Here is a 19,766-nt window from a genome sequence, read left to right as displayed (position 1 = left end):
CGGCGGCGGCGGCGGCGGCGGCGCGAGATGGTGGCAAGGTTGGCGCGTTTTGTGCTGCTGCTGGGGCTCGCAGCGCGCGGTTAGTGTCCGGGCTGCCGACGCCCGCGCCCCTCCACCCATGCCCAGGCCCCTGCGTCCCGGAGCCCCCTCCTCCCCGTCCCCGCACCCCTGCCGCACGCCCGCCTCCTCACTGCGTGTTCCCCGTAGGGCCCGCGCCCGCAGGTGCCGCCAAGATGAAGGTGGTGGAGGAGCCCAACACGTTCGGGTGAGCGGCGTCGCGGGGAGCGGCGGCGGGGGGTTCCCGCGGCGGTCCGTGCCCGGTTCCCCCTGACTGTGTCGCTTGTCTCAGGCTCAACAACCCGTTCCTGCCCCAGACCAGTCGCCTCCAGCCCAGGAGGGATCCTTCTCCCGTGTCTGGTGAGTTCGGGGCCCTGGCCGCGGGCGTGCTGGGGGCCTGGGAGGGAGCAGGGAGCTGGCCTGGCTTCCCGACCGGTGGTGCGCGTCAGCTCTCGGGAGCCTGCTCCAGGGGGGCAGGGAGGGAGGGAGGCCACGGATGAGGGGCCCTGAAAGTTAGGGCCTGGAGGGTCATGTTGTCGTTTGTCAATAATTCTAAAATTATTTTTAAGTGCGCGGTAACATTCCAGACTGTGATTGTACCAAGTTGAGTAGTTATCCCGGATATAGTCCTTAATTTTTTTCGCTAGAGTTGATTTTTGTTACAGTTCGGTGTTTGTTTTTCCAAACGTTTTTTATGCTTTTACAAGAAAAAACGTGTAGTTTTGTGTGTGTGTTTGTGTAAATTATTTTTGTGATGTTTGCCTTTTTTTGAGCAGTACTACTATACAGGTGTGCTCATTTGCTGTTGTTGCTCACGGTGTTTCTTCACGGTGGATGTGGGTCTTCACTGTTTTCACTTGGTGTTTGGTATTCCATAGGATGGCTCTGCATTCTTTTGTTGTCCAGCAAAGTGTTGTTTATGGTTTTTGGTCACTAGAAACATTGCTGAGGAGAACATCCCTCCAGGGACTGCCGCCTTCTACCCTTCTGTGAGTGGTTTCCTGAGACAGGATCTAAGAAGTGGAACTGCTGGGTTGTTAAATGAGTATTAAATATAACAAACAAAAATCCAAGAATTTTTTTTTGGCTGTGTTGGGTCTTCGTTGCTGTGTGCGGACTTTCTTTAGTTGTGGCAATTGGGGTCTACTCTTAGTTGTGGTGTGCAGCCTTCTCATTGCAGTGGCTTCTCTTGTTGCGGAGCACAGGCTCTAGGAGCGCGGGCTTCAGTTAGTTGTGGCACGCGGGCTCAGTAGTTGTGGCACACAGGCTTAGTTGCTCCACGGCATGTGGGGTCTTCCCGGACAAGGGCTCGAACCTGTGTCCCCTGCATCGGCAGGCAGATTCTTAACCACTGCACCACAAGGGAAGTCCCAAGATCTTTTTTTCTTGAATACTACCACATGTCAGGGTGTGTCTGTGCTAGGGATGTAGAAATGAAAAAAACATACAGTGTGCTCATGGAGTTGACAGTTTAAGTGGGGGGGTAGATAGGCCATAAACAAAAAAGTAGGTAAAATGTGAAATGCTTGATGGTGAAAAACACTCTGTAGGTATGGAAAGCATTGAAGAGTGAGTGTTTGGGGGGGTTGTTTTGAGGACTGCTGTTTTAAATGGGTTCAGGAAAAGACTGAGAAGTGAAATTTTGTTCAAAAGTTGAAGGGGAACAGGAGTAAGGGATGTGCATATCTGGGGAAGAGTGGTCTAGCAAAAGGAGTGGCCAAATAAAGGCTTTGAGCAAGGATGCCAGGGCCAGAGGCATTGGCCGCAGGGGTACGGTGAGATCAGAGATAGAGGGTACAGCTGTGAGCTTTCACACTAAACAAATCGATTCCAGCTTTTTACTGTGAAAATACTGAATAGAAAAATGGAGGAATGTGGCTGTGCACAGCAGCATACTCTCCACCTCAGTACAAGAGTTGACATTTTGCCATGCTTGCTTTATCTTCTCGTTTTCACTTTGAAAAAAGTGAACTTTCATTTTGCTGAACCATTTGAAAGTCAGCTACAGACATCATGACGTTCTATTACTAAATATTCACAGTATGGACCTCCCACTCCCCAAGTTAGCAGAAATTCTATAATATAACCAATTCACATCCACATTTCCCTGTTGTCTCAGGAATGCCTTCTACAGCTGTCCCAGGACCCACCCCACACGGGAATCAGTCAAGGGGTTGTGTGCCGGGCCAGTTGTCTTACAGGATGTTTGACCAGATCTGTCTGGTTTGTGAGGTCATTAGCTTGTTCTGCTTTCCCCAGTATATTCTGTAAATGGCCTGGAAGCTTGATTACAGTCAGGTTAAGCAGTTTGGGCACAAATACTTTGTAGGTAGGCATCATGTCAGAGGGCTGCAGTCGACTGCGGCTGAGTGCTGCCAGGGTCTAGCGATGGGAGGCAGGTTTCTCTGCCCTCAGCGTGCCGTCCGTGAGCGCTCCTTTGGTGCTGAGTGGACATGCTGCCCCCGGTGGCCTCCTGCTTCAGTCTGATGGGGTAGAGGAGTGCAGAACTCTGCTTCTCTCATGCCTTCTGCATTTATTGTTGGCTGGTGGTCTCTGGTAAAGAGGAGTGTTCTTTTTCCCCCGCTTTCTTTCTCTCTCCTTTTTGAACATCATTATTGGCTCAGATTTAAACCCTATTTTTATTGAGGTATAATTGACATGTTCAGTTTGATAAAGTTTGTAAATTGAGCACATGAATGTAATCACCACCCCCAAACAAGACTGAGAACATTTCCACCACCCAGAAGATGCCTACGTGTCCCTTTTAAATCCCCCCACCCATCACTTTCTGGCTCAGATTCAAACCCTATTTTTTTATTTTTTTAAATTTATTTTTGGCTGCGATGGGTCTTCGTTGCTCTGCATGGGCTTTCTCTAGTTGTGGTGAGCGGGGGCTACTCTTTGTTGCAGTGTGTGGGCTTCTCACTGCGGTGGCTTCTCTTGTTGCGGAGCACGGGCTCTAGGTGCACAGGCTTCAGTAGTTGTGGCTCGTGGGCTCTAGAGTGAAGGCGCAGGCTCGGTAGTTATGGCGCACGGGCTTAGTTGCTTTGCGACATGTGGGATCTTCCTGGACCAGGGATTGAACCTGTGTCCCCTGCATTGACAGGCGGATTCTTAACCACTGCACCACCAGGGAAGTCCCTCAAACCCTATTTTTATTGAGGTAAAATTGATATGTTCAGTTTGATAAAGTTTGTAAATTGAGCACATGCATGTAATCACCACCCTCAAACAAAACTGAGAACATTTCCATCACCCAGAAGATTCCTATGTGTCCCTTTTAAATACCCCACCCCATCACTCTCTGGCTTCTATTGCTTTAGAATAGTGTCATCGTGCTTGGATTTCAGCTGAGCAAGTCAGCATACACTTCCATGTCTGGAGTCTTCCTCAGCATCATGTTTTTGGGATTCATCTGTGTTGTTGCATGTATCAGTAGCTTTTTCTTATTGCTGAACACATACAAAAACTGAAATCCGAGTACGGTTTGTAGTCTAGTTAGTTGTATTGTGCCAACGCCAGTTTCCTAGTTTTGGTGATGTACTGCGGTTGTAAGTTTATGATTATTTCAAGGTAAAAAGCATGCACACACATACAGACACATAGATGTATTTGTGCTGGAAGAATAGATGAAACCTATGTGATTTTAAGTTTCAAATTGAAATGCAGTATTACAGGGTTTTTATTTTCCCCATTCTTTTTTTTTTTTTTACTTTTTTAAATACTTTATTTATTTTGGCTGCATTGGGTCTTCATTGCTGTGCGTGGGCTTTCTCTAGTTGTGGCGAGCTACTCTTCGTTGCGGTGCGCAGGCTTCTCATTGCGGTGGCTTCTCTTGTTGCGGAGCATGGGCTCTAGGCACGTGGGCTTCAGTAGTTGTGGCATGCGGGCTCAATAGTTGTGGCTCACGGGCTTAGTTGCTCGGCAGCATGTGGGATCTTCCCAGAACAGGGCTTGAACCCATGTCCCCTGCATTGGCAGGCGGATTCTTAACCACTGCGCTACCAGGGAAGCCCTCCCCTTTATTTTCTGCTCCTGTCTTTTCCCCTGACACTAAAAAGCTGGGTTCTTTAGTCACATAAATATATTTACTGGGTTTTCCCTATAATTTACATAAAATAGTTTCAGATTTAAAATAGCAATATTACTACTAACCATGAAACGAGTGAGGTTTTCTTGCAGTTTATTTTGGAGTGTATCCAGCCAAAGATGGACAGCAGGGCACTGTGGTCCAGCCTTCACCAGGTCATTGTTTTCTCTGTCATCAATTTGACTTGCAGTTGGATCCATAACGTTTCTGCTTATGTTCAGTTTTAGTGCTTGCCATACATATTTTTACTTTTGTTTTTTCCTTAACTTAAAAAAAATAGTGTGTTACAATTTCAAGCACATGCATAAGTGGAGAAAGGGTATGTGAGGCACCAGGCACCCTCACCCAGCCCCGACCCTCACCCTGCCACTGCAGTTACTTTGAAACAAATTTCCCACAACTTATTTCATTTGTAAATATTTTGGTATGTGTCTCTTCAAGGGCATAGCCACAGTATCAAGCAACAAAAATCCCCTCTGTGCTTCTGTATGTTGCTAATACTGTCTCATAATTTTTTAATATAAATTTATTTATTTTATTTATTTATTTTTGGCTGTGTTGGGTCTTCATTGCTGTGCGCGGGCTTTCTCTAGTTGCGGCGAGCAGGGGCTACTCTTCTTTGCGGTGCGCGGGCTTCTCATTGCAGTGGCTTTTCTCGTTGTGGAGCACGGGCTCTAGGCGTGTGGGCTTCAGTAGTTGCGGCATGCAGGCTCAGTATTTGTGGCTCACGGGCTCTAGAGCACAGGCTTATTAGTTGTGGCACACGAGCTTAGTTGCTCCGTGGCATGTGGGATCTTCCCGGACCAGGGATTGAACCCATGTCCCCTGCATTGGCAGGCGGATTCTCAACCACTGCGCCACCGGGCAAGCCCCAGTCTCATAATTTTTAATAGGTGGTTGGTTTGTCTGAGTCAGTATGAAAGGTCTGTGTGTTGTGTGTGCTTGACACGTGTGCTTCAGTTTCCTTGAATCTATAGATGCCCTCCATTTTCTTGCAATTTATTGAGGAAACTGGGTCTCTTGTTTCCCACATTCTGGATTTTGTTCATTGCATTCCCGTGGTGTTTAACGTTTCTTCATCTATTAGCTGGAGTGCAGTTGTGTGCCTTCACCCTGGCTGGGCCTCCAATTTCAGGAGAGCAGTGGGGAGAGGCTTCCCCCCCACCTGGCCTCGGTCTCCCACCTTCAGTTCAGGGTCTGCAGAGGGGCATTTGTAGCCCTTTCTCAGGTGGAGGACCTTCCCTGCTGTTCCTGGTCGCTGAGTTTTTACCACGAATGGGTATTGGGTTCTGTCAAATGCTTTTTTTAAACCTATCAAGAGGATGATGGGTTTTCTCATTTAGGCTGTTTACATAGTGGGTAGCATTGGTTTTTGAATGTTGAGCCAACACTGTGTTCTTGGAGTAAGCTCCACTTGGGCACAGTGAATACATATGTTTTATATATTGCTGGATTTAAATTGCTAATTATTTCTGACTTTTTTAATTTCTAGACTTTCTGTTCTTTTTCTAATTTCTATTTATCTGCTGAGATTCCCTATCTCTTTATTACCATGTTTTACTTTACACCCTGGAACATAGTTGCAATAGCTGCTTTAAAATCCTCTTCTACTTCCAACATCATCTGTGTTTGTTGGGGTCAGTCTCCCATGTTTGCCTGTTCTCTCGGGGGTGGGTCGCATTTGCCTGCTTTTATGTCTAATACTTTTGGATACACCCTTGGCCCGGCTCTCCCTTGGGAGAATGTGGTGTGCTGAGGCAGCTGGCTGGGCAGAGCTCACCCAGGACCGACCTCCCTGCTTGGTGGTTCATGCATGCAGGGTTCAGCCAGAGAGCTGGGCAGGCTTCCCTCCCTCCACCCCCGCTGTCCTTTTTGATACCACCCCACGCCTTCCAGCTGCTGGGTAGGCTCCCTCTGTCCCAGATCCTATGGCCAGAGACTGGGGCGGGTTATGCCATTGCCTGCCCCAGGCGGGAACCCACAGGAATCAGTGCCCTCTTCTTCCAAGCCGGCCCCGCCGCACCACGCCGCCCCCCCCCCCCCCCCCCCCCCCCCCCCCCCCCCCCCCCCCCCGCCCCCCCCCCCCCCCCCCCCCCCCCCCCCCCCGCCCCCCCCCCCCCCCCCCCCCCCCCCCCCCCCCCCCCCCCCCCCCCCCACCCGGCCCCCCCCCCCCCCCCCCCCCCCCCCCCCCCCCCCCCCCCCCGCCCCTCAGTCCCCTCCACAGCCTCAGGCCTTAAGACATTCTCTACAGGGGGATCTGTAGGAGACTTGGTCCCATGTTAGTGGCTGTGGCTTCTGATACCTGGTATCGTCACGTGGTCATTTGCTCTATTCTACAGCACATATATAATGGCCTGAAAACTAATATGGCATTACTGCTGTTAACTCATTAACAGTACTTGTTCTTACGTCACTGAGAGTGATTCTTCTTCCGGTGAAGTGACGTTACTAACTGTGTATAGTTCGGTTCGTTTGCTTTGATTTCAGCTGTAGGGGCTTTAATGTCATCCTTTTATTTTACCTTTCCTTAGGACAGATACGCCCTGAGCTCTCCTTCCTGCCTTGTGCTCCCTGTCCAGGGCCATTTGCTGTTTTGTTTGTTTGTTTGTTTTAAGGTATAATTGACATATTAGTTTCAGGTATACAACATAATGATTCACTATTTGTATATTTTGCAAAATGATGGGAATAAGTCTAGTTATTCTCTGACACCACACAGTTACCAAAACCTTTTTTTCTTCTTGTGATGAAGACGTTTAAGATTTTAAAAAAATTTTTTTTATACAGCAGGTTTTTATTACTTATTTTATACATATTAGTGTATACATGTCAATCCCAATCTCCCACTTCATCCCACCACCACCGCCCACACCCCAACCCCGCTTTCCCCCCTTGGTGTCCATATGTTCTCTACATCTGTGTCTCTCTCTTTTTTTTAAAATTTATTTATTTTCGGCTGTGTTGGGTCTTCGTTGCTGTGTGTGGGCCCTCTCCAGCTGCGGCGAGCGGGGGCCACTCCTCGTTGTGGTGCATGGGCCCCTCATTGCGGTGGCCTCTCCCGTTGCAGAGCTCTAGACATGCAGGCTTCAGTAGCTGTGGCTCACGGGCTCCAGAGTGCAGGCTCAGCAGTCATGGTGCACGGGCCTAGTTGCTCTGTGGCATGTGGGATCCTCCCGGACCAGGGATCGAACCTGTGTCCCCTGCACTGGCAGGCAGATTCCTATCCACTGCGCCACCAGGGAAGCTGTGTGTCTCTCTTTTTGCCTTGCAAACCAGTTAATCTGTAACCATTTTTCTAGATTCCACATATATGCGTTAATATACGATATTTGTTTTTTTGACTTGTTTCACCCTATGATTGTCTCTAGGTCCATCCACGCCTCTACAAATGACCCAATTTCGTTCCTTTTTATGGCTGAGTAATGTTCCATTGTATGTATGCACCACATCTTCTTTATCCATTCGTCTGTCGATGGAACATTTAGGTTGCTTCCATGACCTGGCTATTGTAAACAGTGCTGCAGTGAACATTGGGGTGCATGTGCCTTTTTGAATTATGGTTTTCTCTGGGTATATGCCCAGTAGTAAGATTGCTGGGTCATATGGTAATTCTATTTTTAGTTTTTTAAGAAATCTCCATACTGTTCTCCATAGCGGCTGTATCAGTTTACATTCCCACCAACGGTGCAAGAGGGTTCCCTTTTCTCCACACCCTCTCCAGCATTTGTAGATTTTCTGATGATGCCCATTCTGACTGGTGTAAGGTGATATCTCATTGTAGTTTTGATTTGCATTTCTCTAATAATTAGTGATGTTGAGCAGCTTTTCATGTGCTTCTTGGCCATCTGTATGTCTTCTTTGGATAGGACGTTTAAGATTTACATTCTTAAGATGTGGTACATATATACAATGGAATACTACTCAGCTATAAAAAAAAGAACGAAATAATGCCATTTGTAGTGACGTGGATGCAACTAGAGATTATCATACTAAGTGAAGTTAAGCCAGAAAGGGAAAGACAAATACCATATGATATCACTTATATGTGGAATCTAAATATGACACAAATGAACATATCTACACAACAGAAACAGACTCAGACATAGAGAACAGAGTTGTGGTTGCTAAGGGGGGGGGGTGTTGGGGGAGAAATGGAGTGGGAGTTCGGGGTTAGCAGATGTAAGCTTTTATATATAGAACGGATAAACAACAGGGTCCTACTGTGTAGCACGGAGAACTATATTCAATATCCTATGATAAAGCATAATGGAAAAGAATATATATATGTATAAATGAATCACTTTGCTGTACAGCAGAAATTGAGCACAACATTGTAAATCGACTATACTTCAATTTAAAAAAAAGATATACTTTCTTAGCAACTTTCAGATACGCAATTCAATATTATTAACTGTAGTCACTGTGCTGTACATTATATCCTCAGGACTTATTTATTACTGGAAGTTTATATCTTTTGACCATTTCACTCACTTTGTGTCCCCCCCAATCCCCTGCTTCTGGCAAACACTGATCTGTTCTTTGTATCTATAAGCTTGGTGTTTTGTTTTCCACATAAGTGAGATCATAACGTATTTGTCTTTCTCTGACATATTTCACTTAGGATAATGCCCTAAAGGTCCATCCGTGTTGCAGATGGCAATTTCTTGTTTTACGGCTGAATAATACTCTGTTGTATATGTATACTCCACCTTCTTTATCCATCAGTGGACACTCAGGTAGTTTCCATATCTTGACTATTGTAAATAATGCTGCTGTGAACAGGGGGGTGGAGATATCTTTCCAAGTTAGTGATTTTGTTTTCTTTGGATAAATACCCAGAAGTGGAATTGCTGGATTATATGGTAGTTCTATATTTAATTTTGGTGGGAACCTCCATCCTGTTTTCCATAGTGGCCACACCAATTTCCATTCCTACCAACAGTGTGCAAGTTTTCCTTTTCTCCACATCCTTGCCAACACTTGTCTTTTTTATAGTGGCTGTTCCGATAGGTGTGAGGTGATATCTCATTGTGGTTTTGATTTGCATTTCCCTGATGATTAATGACGTTGAGCATCTTTTCATGTGCCTGTTGGTCATTTCTTTGTCTTCTTTGGAAAAATGTCTATTCAGACGCTCTGCCCATTTTTTAACTGGATTGTTTGTTTTTTTGCTATTGTGTGAGTTCTTTATACATTTTGGATATTAGCCCCTTATGTATATGATTTGCTAGATGTTTTATCCCATTCAGTAGGTTGCCTTTCATTTTGTTGATGGTTTCCTTGGCTGTGCAGACCTTTGTAGTAAGATATTGTCCCATTTGTTTATTTTTGCTTTTGTTTGTGGAGTCAGATTTTGAAAATCATCACTGAGACTGATGTCAAAGAGCTTATCACCTATGTTTTCTTCTAGGAGTTTCATAGTTTCTGGTCTTACATTCAACTTAAATTTTTGTGTATGGTGTAAGATAGTGGTCCAGTTTAACCAGCACCGTTTATTGAAGAGATTATACTTTCCTCATCGTATATCCTTGGCTCCTTTGTTGTAAATTAATGGACTGTATATGTGTGGCTTTATTTCTGGACTCCCTGTTTTTATGCCAGTGCCATACTGCCTTGATTCTTTGTATGTATGTATGTATTTATTTACCTGGCTGCATTGGGTCTTCGTTGCTGCACGTGGGCGTTCTCTAGTTGCAGTGAGCGGGGGCTACTCTTTGTTGCGGTGCGCGGGCTTCTCATGGCAGTGGCTTCTCTTGTTGCGGAGCATGGGCTCTAGGCATGCAGGCTCAGTAGTTGTGGTGCATGGGCTTAGTTGCTACGAGGCATGTGGCATCTTCCCAGACCAGGGATCGAACCTGTGGCCCCTGCATTGGCAGGTGGATTCTTAACTACTGTACCACCAGGGAAGTCCCATACTGCCTTGATTCTGTTTGTTGTTATTTTATGTTTAGTCTTCTGGTGTTTCTTTTTGCTAGTATAAGAAAATATGAATTACCCTCTTTTTACTGTGGTAAAATATACATAAAAATTACCATTTTAACCATTATTAGATGTTCAGTTATTAAGCACATCCATATTGTTGGGCAAACATCACCTCTATCATCCCCAGAACTTTTTCATCTTCCCAAACTGAACCTCTGTCCCCATTAAACAACTCCCCACCCCTCCCAGCCTCTGGCCCCCGACATTCTACTTTCTGTCTCTATGAATTTAATGACTCTAGATCCCTGCTGTGGTCACTGTGTGTACACAGGTTGAAATTCACAGGTTGAAATCATAACTGAAAAAGATGATGGTGTTAGGAGTTGAGGTCTTTGGAAGGTGCTTAAGTCATGAGAGTGGAGCCCTCAATAATGGGATTGATGCCCTTATAATAGAAAGAGGCTCCAGAGATCCCTAGTCCCTTCTACCATGTGAAGACACAGTGAGAAGGCACCCTCTGTGAACTAGAACGCGACTGTGCTGGTGCCCTGATCTTGGGCTTCAAACCCCCACAGAACTGTGAAAAATAAACTTCTGTAGTTGTAAAATTACCCAGTGGTATTTTGTTATAGCAGCTCGAATGAACTAAGTACCTCATGTAAGTGGAATCATATAATTCTTGTCCTTTTGTGACTGGCGTGTTTCACTTAGCATAATATCTTGAAGGTTCATTTATGTGGCAGGATTTCCTTCCTTTTTAAGGCTGAATAATATTCCATTGCACATATATACTACATTCTGCTTATTCATCTATCAGTGTACACTTGGGTTGTTTTTACTTTTTGGTTACTGTGAATAATGCTGATCTGAACATGGGTGTGCAGCATCTGAGTTCCTGCTTTCAGCTCACATACCCAGGAGTCGATTTGCTGTATCATATAAATCTACGTTTAAGCTTTATGAGGAACCACCAAACTGTTTTCAACAGCGCTGCACCGTTTTACATTCCCACCAGCAGTGCACAAAGGTTTCAATTTCTCCACATCCTAACCAACATTTATTCTTTTCTGTGTTGTTGTTGTTGTTGTTGTTGGATAGTAGCCATCCTAATGGATGTGAGGTGATATCTCATTGTGGATTTTATTTGTATTTACTTATTTTTCACTTCTTCAGGAAAATGTCTAGTAATCCTTGGCCCATTTTTTAATTGGGTTGTTTGGGGCATTGCTGTTGTTGTTAATAGGAGTTCTTTATATGTTTTGGATATTACCCTTGTTAGAAATGTGATTTGCAAATACTTTCTCACTTTCTGTATTTCAACACTTCCTTGCAAAGTTTTAAATTCTGAAGTCCCATTTATCTAGTTTTCCTTTTGGTGCCTTTGCCTTTGATGTTGTATCCAAGAAATCATTTCCAAAGCACAAAGCCAATGTCAAAGATTTCCCCTTATGTTTTGTAGTTTCAGTCTCAGATCCATTTTAAGTTAATTTCTGTACATGGTGTGAGGTAAGGGTCCACTTTCATTCCTGTGCATATGAACATCCAGCTTCCCGACTCCATTTGTTGAAAAGTCTGTCCTTTCCCCCACTGAATGGTCTCAGCACCTGACAGATCCTTTGAGCATATATTCAAGGGTTTGTTTCTGGGCTCTCTGTTCTGTTTCGTTGGTCTACATGTCTGTCTTTATACTGATGCCGCACTGGTTTAATTACTGTAGCATTGAAGTAAGCTTTGTGGGGTTTTTTGGTTTTTTTTTTTTTTTTTTTTTTTTTTTGACGGTGTTGCGTGTCTTGTGGGATCTTAGTTCCTCAACCAGGGATCAAACCTGGGTCCCTGGCAGTGGGAGCACCAAGTCCTAACCACTAGACCACCAGGGAATTCCCCTTGAAGTAAGCTTTGAAATCAGTAATTGTGAGTCATTCAACTTTTCTATTTCAATATAGTTTTGACTATTTGGGGTCCTTTGGGAATCCAGCTTTGTTGCTGCGTGTGGGATCTTCATTGTGGCATGTGGGATCTAGTTCCTCCTGACCAGGGATTGAACCCAGGCCCCCTGCCTTAGGAGCGCAGAGTCTTAACCACGGGACCACCAGGGAAATCCCTGGAATTGTTTCATTGAATTTCCTTTTTGGGTTGTCTGTTGGGTTGTCGTATAGAAACACAACTGGTTTTTAGTGTCACTTCTGTATCCTACAACTTTGCTGAATTTAGTAGCTCTAATATATTTCTGTGGACTCTTTAGGGTTTTCTATATATATGATCATGTCATCTGCAAACACCGCATTGTAATTTTATTTCTTCCTTCCTAATTAGGATGCCTTTCCTTTTTTTTGCCTAATTGCTCTGGCTAGAACCTCCAGTACAGTGTGGAATAGTGAATAGTGCTGAGAGCTTCCTTGTGTTCCTGCTTTTGGGAGGAAAGCTTTTTCAGTCTTTCACCGTTCAGTAAGATACTCACTGTGGGTTTTGCATATATGGCCTTTATTGCGTTGAGGAAGTTTCCTCCTAATCCTCCTTTGTTGAGTGTTTTCATCATGAAAGAGTGTTGAATTTTGATAGGTGCTTTTTTCTGCAACAATTCAGATGATAATTCCCCCCCTTTATTCTGTTAATGGGGTGTATTACATTAAAAAAAATTTTTTTTTTAAATTTTGAACCACCCTTACATTCCAGGAACAAACCCCACTTTTTCACACTGTAGAATCCTTTTAATGTGCTGCTGATTTCAGTTTGCCAGTATTTTGTTCAGGATTTTTGCACTGATGTTCACAAGGGATGTTGACGTCTGTAGTTTTCCTTTCTTGTCAGGTATCTTTTTGGCCTTGATATCAGGGGAATGCTGGCCTCATAGAATTGAGTCAGGAGGTGTTCCCCCTTTTTCAATTTTCATAGTATTTTCTTGTAATCCTTTTTATTTCTGTAAAATTGGTAGTAATGTCCCCTCCTTTTGTTTATGATTTTAGTAATTTGAATCTTTTTTTTAAATTAATTATTTTGGGCCATGTTGGGTCTTTGTTGCTGCACACGGGCTTTCTCTAGTTGCGGCAAGTGGGGCTACTCTTCGTTGTGGTGTGTGGGCTTCTTATTGCAGTGGCTTCTCTTGTTGCAGAGCATGGGCTCTAGGTGCGCAGGCTTGCTTCAGTAGTTGTGGCTCATGGGCTCTAGAGCATAGGCTCAGTAGTTGTGGCGCACGGGCTTAGGTGCTCCGCAGATGGAATCTAGAAGATTCCATCTTCCCAGACCAGGGCTCAAACCCGTGTCTCTTGCATTGGGAGGCAGATTTTTAACCACTGCCCCACCAGGGAAGCCCATCTTCTTTTTTGTTACAGTAAATCTAGTTTAAAGGTTTGTCGATTTTGTTGATCTTTTCAAAGAACCAACTTCTGGTTTTACTGATTTTTCTTTGTTTTATCTATCTCTGCTCTAATCTTTATTTTCTTCCTTTTGCTTGCTAGTTTTGTTTGTTTGTTTGTTTGTTTTTTGCTGTGCCATGCAGGATGTGGGATCTTAGTTCCCCAACCAGGGACTGGACCCACACCCCCTGCATTGAAAGTGTGGAGTCTTAACCACTGGACCACCAGGGAAGTCCAGCTTGCTAGCTTTCTTTTTCTAGTTTCTTGAAGTGTAAAAGTTAGGTTATTGATGTGAGATCTTATTTTGAATATGTTTACAGCTGTTAATTGCCCTCTTAGCATTGCTTTCACTGTATCTGATAATTTTTGGTACCTTGTATTTAGAAAATATTTTGAAACAAAAACAAGTTTCCCTTGTGAATTCTGTGAGCCATTGGTTCTTTAAGATTGTGTTAATTTCCATATGTTTGTGGATTTCCCACATTGCTTTTGCTATTGATTTCTGGTTTCCATTGTGTTCAGAAAAGAAACTATGATTTCAGTCTTCTTAAGTTTGTTAAGTGGCCTAACATATGGTGTGTCCTGGAGAATGTTCCACGTACACTTAAAAAATGTAATTTCTGCTGTTGTTGGGTGGGATATTCTGTATATGTTGATTAGGTCTGGTGGTTTTAGTGTTGTTCAGGTCCTCTGTGTCCCTAGAACTGGGGTGTCGAATGTCCAAGGATTGTGGAACTGCCTGTTTCTCCCTTCAGTTGTCAATGCTTGCTTTGTTTTCGAGCTCTGGTGTTTGGTGCCCATATGTTTGTAATTGTTATAATCTTGGTGAATGGACCTTTTTTATCAATGAATAATGTCTTCCTTTATCTCCTTTAACAGTGTTTGAATGATAGTCTTTTTTTTTTTTTTTGGCTGTATCGGGTCTGTCAGGCCACAGTTGCGGCAGGGATCTTCATTTTGGCATGTGGGATCTTCTGTTGCAGCGAGTGGGCTCTTCGTTGCAGCGCAGGCCCCTCTTTAGTTGTGGCACGTGGGCTATCTAGTTGTGGTGCGCAGGCTCAGTAGTTGTGGCACGCAGGCTTAGTTGCCCTGAGGCATGTGGGATCTTAGTTCCCTGACCAGGGATCGAACCTGAATCCCCTGCATTGGAAGGCGGATTCCTAACCACTGGACCAGCAAGGGAAGTCCCTGATAGTCTATTTTGTCTGATGTTAGTGTGGCCATTCCTGCTTTCTCTCATTATTTGCGTATCTTTTTCCATCCTTTCACTTTCAGCCTGCTTGTGTCTTTGATCTTAAATGCGTCTCTTACAAACAGTATATATAGTTGGATCACATTTTTTTTACCCATTTGGCCAATCTGTGCCTTTTGAATGGGAGAGTTTAACCTGTTTACATTTAAAGTAGTCATTGATAAGGAAGGATTTAGAGGAAACAAAACAGCAAAATTTGTCTTATAGTTTTTTTGTCTCATTCCCTCCATTCCTTTTTGTTGACTTACTTCTAAGTGACATGTTTTGACGTCCTTTTTACTTTTGTGTATTAGTCTGTGTAGCTATTTCCTCTACGGTTGCCAGGGGATTACATACGATCATAAAGCTGTTAAGTCTAATTTGTACATGATTGAAATTGGTATAAATTCAAAGACTTCTCCTGTACAGCTCTGTCCCTCCCCCAACTTTGTTATTGATTTCAGAAATTACCTCTTTAAATGTAGATTTGTAATTATTTTTATGCATCTTTTTAAACCCTGTAGTTTGCAGATCAGAATCACATACTGCTTTGGGTTTGCCAGTGTATTTGCCTTTACTGGAAGGACTCTCTCCAGGGCAGGCCTCGTGGTAACGAAATCCCTCAGCTTTTGTTTATCTGGGAGTGTCTTGATTTTGCCCTCATTGTTGGAGGATAGTTTCCTGGATGTAGACTCCTCAGTCGACAGTTTTTTCTGCCATCCCACAGCTTTCTGGCCTCTGAAGTGTGGCAGAGAAATGGGCGGGTAGTCTTATTAAGGATCCCTTGATGTGATGAGTCACTCCTTGCTGCTCTGGACTTGGTTTTTGACAGTTTTCTTCTGTGTCTTGGTGTGGGTCTGTCTGAGTTTATTGTACTTGGAGTTCAGTGAGCTGCTTGGACGTGTAGATTCATGTGTTTTGTCAAGTTGGGAGAGTCATTTCCTCAGATACTCTCTCTGCCCCTCTCTTCCTTCAGGGACTCCCACTGTGTGTCCTGCCATCTCTTCACTGGTTCTTTTCTCTGCTCAAAATCTGTTAACCCCTTTTGTGGATTTATTTCAGTTGTATTTTTCAGCTCCAGATTTTTTTGGTTCCTTTCGATACTGTTCGTCTCTCTGCCTACATGTCATTTGCCTGATAGACTTTAGTTCTTTGTGTTTCCCTCCAGGTCCTTAAGCATATTTCAGACATTTGTTTAACTGAAGTCTTCTATCAGTCCAGTGTCTGGGCTTCTCCCAGGTGTTTCTGTTGGGTTTTCCTTTGAAGAGGCTGCAGTTCCTTTGCAGCCTGGCCCCATGCTGGGGCGGCCTTCACCACCAGGCTGGGTGTGTTCGGAGTCTAGGGGCAGCTGTGTGCACGCTGCTCCTGGTTGTCTTTGGTTCTCCAAGAGTCTCACCCCAGCTCCTCCTCAGGTCCTGGATGGCCTTTTGTGTGTGTCCAGCCATAACCCCTTGCCCTGCTGCAGCCCTCGTGAGCAGCTCCCTTTCCTTCCTGGTGATCTGAGTTGGGCAAAACAGAGACCAGTCCTCCCGGCAGCCCCCAGCTAGGCTGGGATGTTGCAGATGAGGTCAGCCTGCTCCTCACAACCACGCTGGGGTGGTGGCTTTGCTGCGTTGTGCTCACTTGGTTGCTGTAGACCTGATTTGCAGAACTGGGTTAGCTCAGCTGGTTTGTAGTGGTTCACTTGCTGTTTTCACAGGGATATGAGCTTGGAGCTTCCTAGTCTGGTACTTTGCTGATGTTGCCCCAACTCTTTTGCTCCAGTTTTAAAGTTTAAACTACTGGATCTTTTCCTAAATGGCCCTGGTTCTGTGGCTTTCTGCACGCCTGCTCTTTGCACTGCACTCAGCGGGCCGTGCTCTCCCCTTCCAGGGCCCGTGCATCTCTCCAGACTTTCTGGCAAGTGCTTCAGCCTGGTGGAGTCCACGTGAGTGAGGGCAGGGGCAGGCGTGGCCAGGGCCTGGGACACCCCCTGACAGCGCTGTGCCCCCAGGTACAAGTACGAGCTCTGCCCGTTCCATAACGTGACGCAGCACGAGCAGACCTTCCGCTGGAACGCCTACAGTGGGATCCTCGGGTGAGCGGCGCTGGGGGTGGCTGCGGCTCCACCTGCCCATTGTCCACCCCACCCAGCCTCACCCACTCTGCTCCTCCCCAGCATCTGGCACGAGTGGGAAATCGCCAACAACACCTTCAGGGGCATGTGGATGAGGGACGGTGACTCCTGCCACTCCCGGAGCCGGCAGAGCAAGGTGGGCTGGGCGGGAGGGTGGGATTGGGGCCTGCTCCCCCCACCCGCTCACCAAGGTTTCCCACCAGGTGGAGCTCACCTGTGGCAAAACCAACCGGTTGGCCCACGTGTCTGAGCCAAGCACCTGTGTCTACGCACTGACGTTCGAGACGCCCCTCGTCTGCCACCCCCACTCCTTGTTAGGTGGGCGCCGGGGCCGGCAGGGGGCACTGGGGGACGTGGGGGGCAGAGGGGCTCTGCTTAGTCTGGTTTCTGTTGGATTCTCAGTGTACCCGGCCCTGCCCACGGCCCTGCAGCTGAGGTGGGATCGGCTGGAGCAGGACCTGGCGGATGAGCTGATCACAACCCAGGTGAGCGACAGGGCGGGCACCGCCTGGGCAGGGAGCAGTGCAGCTGCAGTAGTGCTCCCTCCTCGTCCTCCACCTGCAGGGCTATGAGAAGTCACTCAGGGCGATTTTTGAGGATGCTGGTTATTTAAAGACCCCAAAACAAAGTGAATCGGTGCAGCAGGAAGGAGGTGCCAAGGGCCTGGTGTTTCAGACGCTGGAGAGCTGTAACGAGGTACAGACGGCGCTCCCAGGCCTGGGACCGGCCTCCCACCAAGGGCCTGACTGCTCCATTTCAACTCCTGTTCTAGGCTCATAAAGCCCTGTCAAAGGAGATGAAAAGACTTAAAAGCATACTGACCCAGCACGGCCTCCCCTACGTGAAGCCTGCAGGTCAGTTGTGCCCAGGGGTTGGGGCTAAGCCCACCTTGGGACCTGCCGCCCTGTAGGTCAGGTCCTGACCTCCTGCCGCCTGGTGTTTTGGCAGAAACTTCCAGCTCTGAGCACTTGGGTCCCAGGACACCCACGGACAAGACAGCAGAGCTGCTACGAGGCGACCCTGGACTGCGTGGGAACACCCTGTGATCTGGGGCAGGAGGAGCAGGGTGACAGGTCACAGCCAGAGGACACCTTCCTGTTCCTTCTGTGCCAGCAGGCTCTCGGGGTTGTGTGCAAAGATGCAGACAAAATAAAGATTCAAAGTTTTAATTAATTTCCCTACTGATAAAAATAATTCCATGAATTCTGTAAACCATTGCATAAATGCTATAGTGTAAAAAAATTTGAACAAGTGTTAACTTTAAACAATTCACTACAAGTAAATGATTATGCATTATAAATACTACCTTCTGGGTTAAAAAAATTCCATTCCAATAACATTCTCCTCTAAATACTCAAAACAGACATACAGATTGGGGCTTCCATAAATTAATCCACATGAAGCATCCACACTGAGTCGTGGTCTTCTGCTGACCACAGTTACACAAATGGTGTGACAATGTAACATCACCGCTAATACTGAACACTCAGGAGCTGACAGATTCGGCAACAAGAACGGCCTCGCCGAGCACCACGCAGCTTCAGCTGCTACACCCAGCGCCCCCCTTCATCACCTGACTGCGGGGCGGTGACACCCTGAGACGCCGAGCCTGGCTGAGCCCAGCATGGGTGGCCCCTCAGAACACCAGGGCCACCGCAGACAGGCAGCAGGGGTGGGAGGGCCCCGAGGTAGCCCCGGGAGCTCCACTCTGGGTGGTTCTTTGGTCTTCCCACCACACACCTGTCCTCAGAGCCAGCGAGTGCCTGGGAGGGGGCGCCTCCAACCCCCACCCCGAACCCCACAGAAAGAACTGACCGGAATAGCTTATAAATACACCTAAAGCTTAATTGTTCTTGCTTATAATTTGAAAATATCTAGGCTAGATGTCAATAACAAACGTCCTATTTTCCCCCCAAAAGACCAAAGGCCTGAAATGGGAAACAAGTGCATAAATATTAATAAAATAAAGAATTTTAAACAGTGATAACAGTAGCACAAAATATACGTAATTTCTAAGAGCTACTAAATCATTATCAGTATAATTAGAAACAAAGTAGATTCACTACAACCAAGTCATATAGTTACCTTTAGCAGCGGGCGAGCTGCACGATGCCATGGACCCACCTTAAAAAATGACAGCTTTCCTATCAGTTTGTCTTATGTTAAAAAAAAAAAAAAGGTCTTAAACTTCTCACTATAGTAAATACATTCTAATTTGGTCACTGATAAAAATTTTTACCTAGTCACCTTGCACTTAAAAAATGCTATATAAAGTCTTTGGCACAGCCCCAAGCAGGGGGCATCCTGTCCCTTCCGGGCCAGGGCCCAGCCCCTGCTCCGCACCTGGTGGCAGACTCTGGGAAGATTCTCAAGCCAATCTGGATCTGCCACGAGCAAAGTCTGGGTCAACTACAGACAGGTTTTACTTCCTCCCAGATTCCTAGGGAAAGTGACCCAATGCAGACAGAAAAGACTGAAGCCGGCACTAAAATCTGACCCGTTCCCAGCAGCCTTTCTGCCACCCTGCCCCCGCACGGCGGCTGGGTCCTCCCCAACCCCATGGTCCCTCGAACATAACACCTGCACAAACAGATCCAGTGCAGTGTCGCCCTGGAGGCTGGCTAGGGTCTCCCACATGGGTGGAGAGAGGCTCCAGCCAGGATGCCTGCCAGCAAGCTCTGGGAAGGGGGAGCACCACATGGCTCTGCACAGTCAGTATGATGCCCGCCCCGTCGGGTCCCCCACCCCACTGCCCTGCTCACTGTCACCGCGCTGACCAAGTCCAGGGGAGAAAGGACAGCACGCAGCTCCTTGGCTTTCCTAGGCGCAGGCACTTGAGCGGGAGGCCGCAGGCGCAGGGCGCTGTCACTGACGCTCCAGTTAATGTGCACGTGTTCAGGAAATGAGTTCCCTTCATAAAATTAAAAACATCTACATGTATATGTGTCTCTCAATAATCACTCTGCTATAAATACTATTAGTTTGCACTTAATTTGG

General features: G+C 46.2%; 2 protein-coding genes across 2 annotated transcripts in view; one reads left to right on the top strand and one right to left on the bottom strand.

The window, feature by feature from the left end:
- Positions 1-3: 3 nt before the first annotated feature.
- Positions 4-17,942, top strand: GNPTG (N-acetylglucosamine-1-phosphate transferase subunit gamma). The gene is made up of 11 exons (XM_027117916.1): positions 4-79; positions 208-265; positions 350-417; positions 16,526-16,580; positions 16,647-16,730; positions 16,812-16,905; positions 16,973-17,087; positions 17,172-17,254; positions 17,334-17,465; positions 17,542-17,623; positions 17,718-17,942. The coding sequence occupies exons 1-11, from the start codon at positions 28-30 to the stop codon at positions 17,813-17,815; spliced, it is 921 nt and encodes a 306-aa protein (XP_026973717.1). The 5' UTR covers positions 4-27; the 3' UTR covers positions 17,816-17,942.
- Positions 17,920-19,766, bottom strand: part of UNKL (unk like zinc finger) — a 45,121-nt gene continuing 43,274 nt past the window's right edge. Inside the window, exon 14 of the mRNA XM_027117907.1 lies at positions 17,920-19,680. Within this exon, the coding sequence (XP_026973708.1) occupies positions 19,534-19,680 (147 nt within the window). The 3' untranslated portion in view covers positions 17,920-19,533. The remainder of the gene's footprint in view (positions 19,681-19,766) is intronic.

This window comes from Aethalodelphis obliquidens, unplaced genomic scaffold (genome assembly GCF_003676395.1).
Source record: "Aethalodelphis obliquidens isolate GAN/ISIS:26980383/991018 unplaced genomic scaffold, ASM367639v1 scaffold18, whole genome shotgun sequence".
NCBI classification, from domain to species: domain Eukaryota; kingdom Metazoa; phylum Chordata; class Mammalia; order Artiodactyla; family Delphinidae; genus Aethalodelphis; species Aethalodelphis obliquidens.
The sequence above is the reverse complement of the archived record's forward strand: the minus strand, read 5'-3'. Positions and strand labels throughout refer to the sequence as shown.

What these genes read in the sequence shown, in the direction of transcription:
- GNPTG (XM_027117916.1), top strand. Translation starts at nt 28, where the DNA reads ATGGTGGCAAGGTTGGCGCGTTTTGTGCTGCTGCTGGGGCTCGCAGCG. An exon ending in GAGGAGCCCAACACGTTCGG is followed by an intron (nt 266 to 349) that starts GTGAGCGGCGTC and finishes CGCTTGTCTCAG; the next exon opens with GCTCAACAACCCGTTCCTGC. An exon ending in CGCTGGAGAGCTGTAACGAG is followed by an intron (nt 17,466 to 17,541) that starts GTACAGACGGCG and finishes CTCCTGTTCTAG; the next exon opens with GCTCATAAAGCCCTGTCAAA.